The 10438-nt window shown below is 58.1% G+C and overlaps 1 protein-coding gene across 2 annotated transcripts; it reads left to right on the forward strand.

Annotated features, from left to right (window-relative positions):
- The first annotated feature begins 928 nt into the window (after positions 1-928).
- On the forward strand, positions 929-5440 carry NXPH3 (neurexophilin 3). Of its 2 annotated transcripts, XM_040245647.1 has the most exons (3): positions 929-1322; positions 3703-4353; positions 5092-5344. In XM_040245647.1, the coding sequence occupies exons 1-3, from the start codon at positions 1269-1271 to the stop codon at positions 5098-5100; spliced, it is 714 nt and encodes a 237-aa protein (XP_040101581.1). In that variant the 5' UTR covers positions 929-1268; the 3' UTR covers positions 5101-5344. The 2 variants fall into 2 exon arrangements, with proteins under 2 accessions (XP_040101581.1, XP_040101580.1); XM_040245646.1 differs by having other exon boundaries at positions 932-1322; positions 3703-5440.
- Positions 5441-10438: the final 4998 nt, after the last annotated feature.

Raw genomic sequence — 10438 nt, forward strand, 5'->3', positions numbered from 1 at the left:
GCAGAAACCTGAGACAGAAACCCTGCTGGCATAGGAGCCCCACACCCCAGCCTGTGACTCCCTGGATCACAGGAAGGGCAGAGTGAAGAATGGAGGCACAGCCTCCAGGGGCCTTGCTCACCTCACTTCTCACCTTCTCAGGAGGCTTACCCTTGACCACAGCCCCAGATATCCAGCCTGGCCCCTAGCTGCCTTTTCATTCCAAGACTCCAGTCAAGTTTCCTGTCACAGCGACTGGACTGAGAGGTACTGAGGGGAGGTGGGGAGGGTTATCCCAGCCCCTCTGAGTAAAGCAGAAGAGGATAGGAATTGATATTATAACCAAAGGAGTACAGGCTAGACACCCAGAAGAACTTCCCCCAGCACAAAAGCAAGTCTTGCAGACAGAAGTGGACTTTGGGCTGTGGAGACGGAAGGAAGACCTTCTCTTCTGGCTCTCTTGTAACGGGGTTTGAGAAAAACAATCTTTTCAAATTCCAGGTCTCTTGGGGTTCAGGGCAGGGCAGCAGATTCTCAGTGCTCCTTACCAGGAACAGAGGCCCTGCTCAGGGTTGGAATTAGTAGGGTTCCTATCCCCGAGGTCACCACCCTCTCCCTGCCTCGCGGAGTAAACTCCGCCCCCAAATCCTGCCCCCTGCGTCCTAAATCCCCGGGTTGCGGGCCGGCAGGGGAGGAGTTAACTCCGGAGGTACCGGCTGGGCTCACAGTACCTGCCGCCGCCGCCGCCGCCGGTGGTGGGAGGGACGAGGAAGCGGGAGCCGCCTGGGCGCCAGGAGCGCCCCAGTCTGGCGGGAGGCAGCGCGGGTAGCGGCGGCGGGGCTTGGCGCGGCCAGGGGCGTCCGCCAGGGGGCGCGCCGCGACGGGGCGGGAGGGGCCATCTGGCCTGGGGAATTAGCTCTGGGGCGAGCGCGCGCGCGGGTCCCCAACACATCTGGGCGAGAGCGACGCCGCTGGAACCGAGGGGGCATATCTGGAGCCGCGGAGCCACCGCTCAGCTGGGGCCCTTCGAGGCGGTCGGGGCGCACATCTGGGGCCGCGAGAGGGGGCCGCGCCGCGCGCAGCTGGACCAGGGGAGGGGGGCGGCGGCTGCACAGCTGGACCGAAGGGGGCGGGGTCGGTCCTGGGCAGCTGGCCGCGCGGAGGGCCGCCAGGGGCCGGGGGACTGGAGCATGGGACGGCGCGCCTGAAAGAGCGAGCAGGGGTGAGGAAGGGCCTGGGACCCTGAAGGGAAGAGACGCGAGGAAGGGGCACGAGAGCAAAGGAGGAAGATGCAACTGACTCGCTGCTGCTTCGTGTTCCTAGTGCAGGGCAGCCTCTATCTGGTGAGTGATCCGCGGGGAGCGGCGCGGAGGGGCGGGGGGCTGGGAGGACTGGGGTAGAGCGCGGGAAGCTTCCGAGCCCGAAAACTTTCTCCCTTCCCCCCAACATCCCGGGGATGGAGGAGAAGCCTCGAGGCTGGGGGAGAGGGCGGGTCCGAGGCCGGAGACTGTACAGGAAGGGTTAATAGGGGCGGGGAGAGGGTGCTGGGCTGGCCCACCTACTCGGCCGCTGGTGGCGGGAGGTGCGACGGGCACGAGGGAAAATGCCCGCAGACGTCGCCAAGGGTCACTCGACCTCTCCCCGGGCCCCGGGCCGTGCGGAAGGGTAGTGGAGGGTGGCTGTGGAGCTGGTGATCTGCCAGGGTAGGGGGTATGGGCTCTTCCGTGACCTCGGGGACGCGGAGGGACCCGGAGGGCCCCGCGCTCTGGGGCCCCCAGCGCACGAGCTGGCCCAGGCGGGGGGTGGCCCCCGCGTCCCTCGCTCCCGCCTTCCCTCCCGCTCCCTCCCTCCTCGCCTGTTGTTTTCCTCTCCTCTCCCGGCTGCGCGCAGCCCGAGCCCCACAGGACCTGGGCGGGCGGCTCCCGCCCCGGGCGCTCGCGGCAGCTGAGCGGAGCGCCAGAAGCCCGCTCCCCGTGCGCTCGCTCGCGCCTTCCTGGCGGCCCAGGACGCGGGGAATCCACACCAGACCCCAGCTCAGGGCGCGAATCCCCTCCGACCGACCGCCACCTACCAATCCTGTCGTGGAGAAGCCTCAGAGCCCCATCTGGGTCTTCTCAAAACAATAATCCCCTTTGCCATTGTGTGGAAGAGCCCTTCCCTTGCCACACATCTCCCCCTAGGGCCCTTCTCTTCATCCTCCAGACATTCAGCTGTGACCCCCGCCCCCTCAGGGTTAAGCACACGCACACGTCTTCTGCCTTGACCCCAGCCCCGCGGCCCTCCCCTCCTGCTGTCCCTCTGCCCCACCCTTGGGTCCTGGCAGGCAGGGACACCGCGCACAACCGCAGACATGGCCAGGGCCAGAACAGGGGACATGAAGACCCCGAACCCCTTTGTAGCCGTGCGTATGACAGCCTCAGGCATCCCACATCCTTATCCCAGGTCCCAGCAGGTCCAGATGCTGCCCAGCTGTGAGCTGGAGCACCTGGCGCTGGCTATGAGATGCAGAGGGCCTTTCTTGAAAAGCTGAGCATACCCACGCCGGGCAGCTGTCCTCAGGGAACCTGGTCCATTCCCCGGTGCCCTCCCGAGCTGTCCTGTGTTTGAGCTTGTCAGGCTGTCCTGCTGGCCCTCCCCACAGCTCCTTCAAGAAGCCTCCCCAGATGTTGCCTGGCAGTAGAGCGGATGCCGCAGAGGCCATCCTAGCCTTCGCAGAGCTTTCCAGAGATCCCAGATGGGGGTAGGGTTTGGATAAAACTCCCATAGAAGGACCCATCTGGTCTGAGAGCCTGGGGGTATGGTGGATTAGGAGGACTGACCCTGAAGGACTTAGTCTTGTGGTGATGTAAACTGTGAGTCTGGTGTCCCCATCTGTGAAATGGGAATAAGAAGAACTCCCTCCGAGTATGTCGTGTCCTGGCATGTTATCATAAGTGGAGTTTGGTCATCCTGGTTATGGAACTCACCCAGGTCTCCCTCAAATCCTCCCATTAAAACCTAAACCGCATTTGTACTTGAGAGAGAACTTCACTGGGTTCTGTCTTCTTTTCTATCATCTGTTGGTTCTCTTTGCCTCTGAGGGTAGAAACTCTCCCAGTGCAGGAATGGTGTCTCATTCAACAGACTAGAAAATTCCCAAAGGCATGGGCTGTACCTCCCCTGTCAAATGAGGGGCTCTCTCAGCAGAGAGATGGAGCACCCCTACCTGACTTGGGGCTCTTTGAAGGCAGACAGTGTACTGCCCCCATTAGCCTGGAAATATCACAGAGATGGAGACTGTATCTCTCCTAGACGACAACTGCTCTGTCAACGGAGGGGTGTACTGTGGTCTGATGAAGGCTCTCCCGAGATCAGGAGCTGGGCCTCCCCCATCAGACTTGGGCTCTCTTAAGAGGAGAAGCTGGGTACCTCTGCAACCTTGGTCCCTGGAGAGAATTCCCCACCATCCTCCCAGACTTTGAATAGTGGTCAGAGGCAGCACAGTGGCGAGAGGAGCTAGGCATGACCTGAGTGTCAGAACATGAGATGGAACCATGACACAGGCCAGAATGCACACCCAACCCCCAGTGTAAGTGAGCAACGTGCCGGGGCCCCTCGGCCCCAAGTCAGAGTGGAAGGGAGGGGCAGAGAGACGGTGCTGGTGGTAAGGAGTGGTGGACCGGAATTCCTGAGTCCTCAGAAGGAGGACCCAGGTGCTCACTCTCCTCTCAACTCCCTCTGCAGGTCATCTGCGGCCAGGATGACGGTCCGCCAGGCTCAGAGGACCCTGAGCATGATGACTCTGAGAGCCAGGCCCGGCCCCGGATGCCTCGAAAGCGGGGCCACATGTCCCCTAAGTCCCGCCACATGGCCAACTCTACTCTCCTAGGACTGCTGGCTCCACCTGGGGAGGCATGGGGGGTCCTTGGGCAGCCCCCCAGTCGCCCAAACCACAGCCCCCCGCCATCAGCCAAAGTAAAGAAAATCTTTGGCTGGGGTGATTTCTACTCCAACATCAAGACGGTAGCCCTGAACCTGCTGGTCACGGGGAAGATCGTGGACCACGGCAACGGGACCTTCAGTGTCCACTTCCGACACAATGCCACAGGCCAGGGCAATATCTCCATCAGCCTCGTGCCCCCGAGTAAAGCTGTGGAGTTCCACCGGGAGCAGCAGATCTTCATTGAAGCCAAGGCTTCCAAAATCTTCAACTGCCGGATGGAGTGGGAGAAGGTGGAACGGGGCCGCCGGGTTTCGCTCTGCACCCACGACCCAGCCAAGACCTGCTCCCGAGACCACGCTCAGAGCTCGGCCACCTGGAGCTGCTCCCAGCCCTTCAAAGTCGTTTGCGTCTATATCGCCTTCTACAGCACGGACTACAGGCTAGTCCAGAAGGTGTGCCCGGATTACAACTACCACAGCGATACTCCCTACTACCCCTCTGGGTGACCCTGGGCAGGCCACAGAGGGCAGGCCAGGGCTGGAAGGACAGGCCTGCCCACATAGGAAGCCATCTGTCTGGATACTGGGCAGGGAAGGGAAGGGGCCTCAGGCAGGGAGCTCCGGGGTGGAGAGGAGGAGAGGCCAAGTGTGGCCAGAACCGGGTCTCAGGTGGTGGGGAAGGGGTCGCAGATGCTGACCCCAACCTGAGGCTGTGGAGCGAGCAGGATACAGGAGCACTGGCCAAGGAGTGGGTTCTCTGGGTGGCCTCACAGGGCTTCCCCACTGAGCGACAGAAAGATGCCGGGTCCAGGAAGCCCCTGGGGCAAGCAGACCAATAGTTATTGAGAGGAGCCTAAAATCTTGGCTCCCTCCTTGCCATCCTGAGAAGGAACAGCAACGAGGAGATTATTTCATCAGTGTGGTCCAAGCGAGCACTGCAGGATGGTCGAGCTGGGGCATCCTGGCAGCCAGCAGCAGGAACTCTCCAGCCCCACCCGGGAGGCAGCCCTGAGCCCTCATCCTGGACTGTGGTCTGAGCTTGGCTTGAGGCAGAAGTGGTGACCCTTGGAGTCTTTGATGTTTTGGCAGAGAGGGAACCTGCTCCTAGCCAGGCCTCCCCTTTCCAAAGTTGCTTCTCTTGCCATTCCTCCCCACCCTACCCTCGAGCTGAAGTACCCCTCTGTCCGTAAGACAGGATGATGGCGATTCTCCCAGCACCAAGGCCACAGGTGGAAACCTCCCGTGAGCCGCATGTTCCTCCCCCGTCCTGCCCCTGCTGGCTCCTCTGGGAGTGACCTTATCCAGCAAGTGAGCCTTCCACAGCCAGCCTTGCCCATCAGCCCAGGGCTCGCCTGGATAAAGATGCTGCCTCCCTCGTGGCCTGCTTGGGGTGGGCGAGGCCACACTGTGGTGGGCGTGCTGGACCTGTCCCGTAGTGTCTGTCTGTGGGGGGGGGGGGGGGGGGGTGGGGTTTGTGAAATCACTTGATGGTCGACTTGTGTGTGCAGACTCTTGTTCACTGAGCAGGGAATAAAGCTTTCCTGGATATCGGACTCTGAGTTGTTGGGGACGGTGAGGGGGGGGGCAGGTGCCCGGTGTCTAGCCGGCGTCTCTCAGATGTCAGCGGGACATTTCCTGAGGCCGAGCTGCAGGGCTCCAACAGCTGCTGGAGCTGACTGATGCTCCAGGGCTTCCCTCCCCGCCCCTGCCTAGCCCCAGAAGCTGGGCCGATGCTGGGTGGGCCTGGCAATTGCCAAGCACCTGGGGAGGAAGAACTAGCAGGTGGGTGGGCCACACAGGGTGGGTGATCCTGGTCACCTTCCTGGGTTGCCATTTGGGTGGGCCCACTGGGGTACCAAGGCTCTGTCAATATTTGCTCTGTGGCTTTGGGCAAGTCCATTGTCCTCTCTGGTTCTGTTTTCATTCTTCTCTGTAAAATGAGGAGCTTGCCCAGCCCAGAGGTTCTCAAATGTGAGTGGGCTTCTGAACCAAGAGGGTTGTTAAAGCACAGACTTCCGAGTTCTACCCCAGAGTTTCTAATTCAGCAGGTCTGGAGCGCAGCCTCAGGATTTGCCTTTATAAGGAATAGCGAGTGCCCAGGTAGACACTGATGCTCCTGGCCCAGGGGCCACACTCTGAGGGCCGCACACATGCCCTCTGAGCCCCTTTGTGGCTCCCCCTGCAGAAGTCTCCTGGGAAGGGTCCCATCAGAGAATCGGGTATTTGGTTTTTGGTCTAACACGCTTGGGGAGTAACAGGCCGGGGCGTCGGGGGAGGACAGTAGGGGCTTGGAAGTGGCCATCCCTGTGCTCTTGCCCACAGGAGGGCACCTCATCTGGGAGTCAGCTGGGCCCTTTGGGGCTCCGTGAGGGGAAGGCAGGAGCCAAGATCGTGGTGCCCTCTCTGGAGGCCACTCGAGGTCTGCTCTCCGGGGAGGGCGGCACGCAGGCCCCCTGCCTCCTTTGCAGCCAGGTAGTCGGAGTGAGGAGAGTCCTAGGGTGCTCTGGCCACCCCCAGCCTATCTCCCTTGCCCAGCAACACTCAGCACGGACTATGCCCTCACAGCACAGAACAGAGCTGTTGGGGCCATAGAAACCACCTTGCTGTCGCCCCAGGTTGTAGGAAGTGACCCAGGAAGGGCAAGTGACCTGAGCCCATGCTCCCATCCCAGCCTCTTCCCCACCCACCCACCACACTGTGCTTCCCAGGGCATCTGTCCTCAGCAGAGATTTGAGAGCTCCTCCATGCCTCCCACTCCCTTCCCACCCTGGGGACAGGGGCCTGGCCTGGCCCTTGGGGGTCTGGGCTTGCTGGATTCTGCTGCATTGTCCCACCTGTGGACACACACTGGACACCAACCCTGAGCAGCTCCCTCAGCCTTGGGGCTGTGCTGGGCTCCTCCCCCGTCCAGCCTGGCTGAACTGTCAGCAGGGCTTGGGGCACTCTGACCCAACCTCTCCGGCTCCTCTCCTCCTGCGGAGAGCCAGATGCTACCGACAGCTGGAGGGCTGGCCTGCCTGGCACACATTCCGCCTGCACAGGGGGTGGGTTCATTTTAATAACTTCATTTCACCCGTGTGCACACTCTGCTGCCGCATCCCTTCTTTTCCACCTTCCCAGTAACCGGCGGCTCCTCTCAGTTAAGATCTTGCTAACAAATTTCCTCCCGAATCATAATTCTTTTGAAATAGTCCTTGCGCCCTACTGATCTTGCAATCACCAGACACTTCTGCCCCCACCCCCGATCCCCACAAAGGGTAGGACGCTAAGCATCTGGCTATGAAGGTGCCAACCTTTGCCCCCTTGAGCATCTGCCGAGGAGATGAGAGGGACTCCCAGTTCCCAGCAAGTGTTTGGACCACTCGTGCCGTTCAAAACTCACAGGAGAGCAAATTCTTCAGGAAAAAACCTGTCTCCTGTCCCAGAGAGAAGCTCTAGGTGCCTATCTTTGCCTACACCCTGCTGCCACTGCCTGCTGTTCTTGCGGCCCTGCTCTCCAATCTGTTCAACTTGGCTGGGGAGCCTGCCAAAGGCAGGGGCCTTATCTCCTCCATTTGAGTGGAGCCTCTGGGACAAGCCCTCCAGACTGGGGGCTCTTTGGGAACATGACTTGTAAATCCCCACCAGCCTGGGGAGCCCCTGGGGCCAGGGTCTGTACCTCCCAGGTCAGACTGAAGAGCTTCTGATGCCAGGATCTGTGCCTCCCTCATCAGACTGGAGTCTCTCTGAGCGCAAGAAATGCATTATCGATGTAGCAGGGATCGATACTTTTTTAAGTATTGGAACAGCTGGAGGTGGCCTCTGCCCTCATCCTGGTGCACATCGAGGCAAGCATCCCCACCTGAGCCTCAGCATCCCCATCTCTAATGGGGTGAATCTTCCCAGTGGTTTGTGAAGCTAAGAAGAGGGAATACATGTCAACTGGCAACGATGGTGAGTCTTCCTTTTGGTGAAGCTTAAGACAAAAGCAAATGGTGCCTGGGTCCCTCCTCCCTCCTCTCTCCACCCTCCCTCCTTACCCTCTTCCCAGGGATGAGCAAGCAGGAACTGAGTCACCCTCTTTCCCATCCTTGGCAGGAATGCTGGTGACCTTGCATATGGCAGACTTCTGTTGTGAGGCCCATTGCTCAGAGATGAATGAGGTGGTAGGTGGGGAATCTGGGGAAAGGTGTGTTTGGGGGTGGAATGACCAAGGTTCTGGATTATCAAGTGGGTATGTGTAGGGGGTTGTGGGAGACACAATGAACCAGTTGCTCTGTGCTGGAAAGTGATCCAATGTCAAGGTTGGGAATAGGAGAGAGAAATGTTACTTCCAAAGGCTCTGAGTCCTTTGGTACCGCCAGGAAAACCAGGGGCTGGGTGATAGGTCGAGGAGGGGGACCACCAGCCCCGCTAGTCGGAGCCAAGATCGACTGCGGGCAGCACTTGCCCATTATACCAAAGTCCTGGAGAGGCAGCTGCTACAATTTCCAAGGCGCAATGCCACAGGAGACTGGCACTCAGCTGGGCGCTTGGTTCTGGTTCCACAGGAGCCTGGTTTCCTGTTGGTCTGCCAAACTCAAAGGCTGACCTGATAACAATCCAAGCCAAGGTGTCTCGTTCAAAGCCTCCCAGTTCATCTCAGAGCCACTTGGCTAGATGGTCCCAGGGGAACAAACTAGCACCTCCTGAACCACAGAGGCTACCAAGGAACTGCCAGCATGACAGTTGCAGAAAGATGTATCTGGACCCCACTTCTGAGTCTGTAATTTACGAGCTGGGTGCCCTGGACAAATGACACAATCTCCCAGAGCCTCCTTAGGTGAATATCTAGGGGTCTACCTTCCTTGGAACATTGTTGGGAAGGTTAAATGAGTTGCTCAACAAATATTACTTTCTCCTGTTTGTTTCTGGATATGGGTTTGTGTTCACTTCAGCCTTACTCCTAGTGTGGAGAAGTGAAAAGGTCCCAGGCTGGAGGTAGGAGACTTGGGTACCCATAATACGTGTGGCAGAGACCACTAATATCTGTTTCCCCTTTCTACATATTAATAGTAATAGAATTCCCCATTTTACCTGGGCAGTTGGAGGTCTGAAAAAAAAATTTTAATTTCACTGCCTCTCTTGCACCTCAATGTGGCCATGTGACTTAGATTTAGCATGTGACATGTGAGCCAGTTACTTAGCAACTTCCAGAAATTTTAAGACTTTGCCCTTTCTTCTTTATTTCGTCCTGCTGCCTGGACTATATTGCTGAAACTCTGTCATCTTAGACCAAGAGGGATAAGAGCCATACCCTAGAAGTGGCAGACCAATGAGCTGGAAGAAGATGCTGATTCCTGAAAATGTTGCGGAATAGAAATATCATATCAGAGGCTTCTCTTATGGCTCAGAGCTAGAGACTCTGCTTATCAATGCAGGAGACACAGGTTAGATCCCTGGTCCAGGAAGATCCCACATGCCACAGAGCAGAGCAGCTAAGCCCATGGGCCACAACTACTGAGCCTGTGCTCTAGAGCCCAGGTGCTGCGGCTTCTGCAGCCTGCGTGCCCTAGAGCCTGTGCTCCACGCCAAGCCACTGCAACCAGAAGCCCACTCACTGCAGCTAGAGAGGAGCCCCCGCTCACCACAACTAGAGGAAAGCCTACACAGCAAGGAGGATCCCGCGCAGCCAAATAAATAAGTAATTTTTAAAAAGAAATATCACACCAGTCCTAGGCTCCTACCTTCAGACTTTTAGGTAAGAGAAAAATCAAAATTTTATCTTACTGGGTCTCCATTTCCAGCAGTTAGTTCTAGCCCCACTTGATTCACGGGATGTGGTTGAGTGCTTTACTTCTAAGGCTCTCATCTGTAGAAATGAGAAAATGCTCACCTATCTCCCACCCTTCCAAGAGGTTCTATCAACTCATGGGCAAGAAGGAACTTGGGAAAGCTCTGGTATTCTGGCCCCTCTCTGGCATTGAGGGGCACAGCCACTATTTGGCAGGTGTAACAAGTTGCTGCCGCATTGCAGGGGGCCCCTGAGAAGCCCAGAAGGATCCTGTATCCCTGTCTGAAAGGCCCCTCATCCCCAAATTTAGTCCCCATGTGTCTGAGTCCCTGTCCACATTCTGAGGTTGGTGACATACAATCGTCGTTAAGGGCCTGACTGGTCCCAGCCAGATGGGATCCTAATTTAATTAAAACCTTTTAATTACCTGCAACAACACAGCTCTGGAAGTCCAGTGCAGAAGGGGGCATGTAATGGTAGGGGGATTGTTGACAGAGTAGGGGCTGCCCTTTCATCACTCTGGGGACCTGGGCTTGTAGAGCGTTTCTCCCACAAGGGTGGGCACAAACTGGATGGAGCAGCCTGTGCAGCCCATGCTTCTGGCGTGGTGAGTTGACTGCCAAGCGGGGAGTGAGGCAAACCAGGCCCTTGGGGACAGAGTACCAGGCTCCTGATCCTGAAGCTGTCAGTGTTGGTTTTGTGTTTATACTGAGACCAGCACAGGCTGTATAAGCTCAGGTTTGAGCTCCCCAAACCAGTCTGGGTAGGAGCAGGCATGGTTCTAAT

The sequence above is a fragment of the Oryx dammah genome, unplaced genomic scaffold, assembly GCF_014754425.2.
Source record: "Oryx dammah isolate SB20612 unplaced genomic scaffold, SCBI_Odam_1.1 HiC_scaffold_8, whole genome shotgun sequence".
NCBI lineage: Eukaryota > Metazoa > Chordata > Mammalia > Artiodactyla > Bovidae > Oryx > Oryx dammah.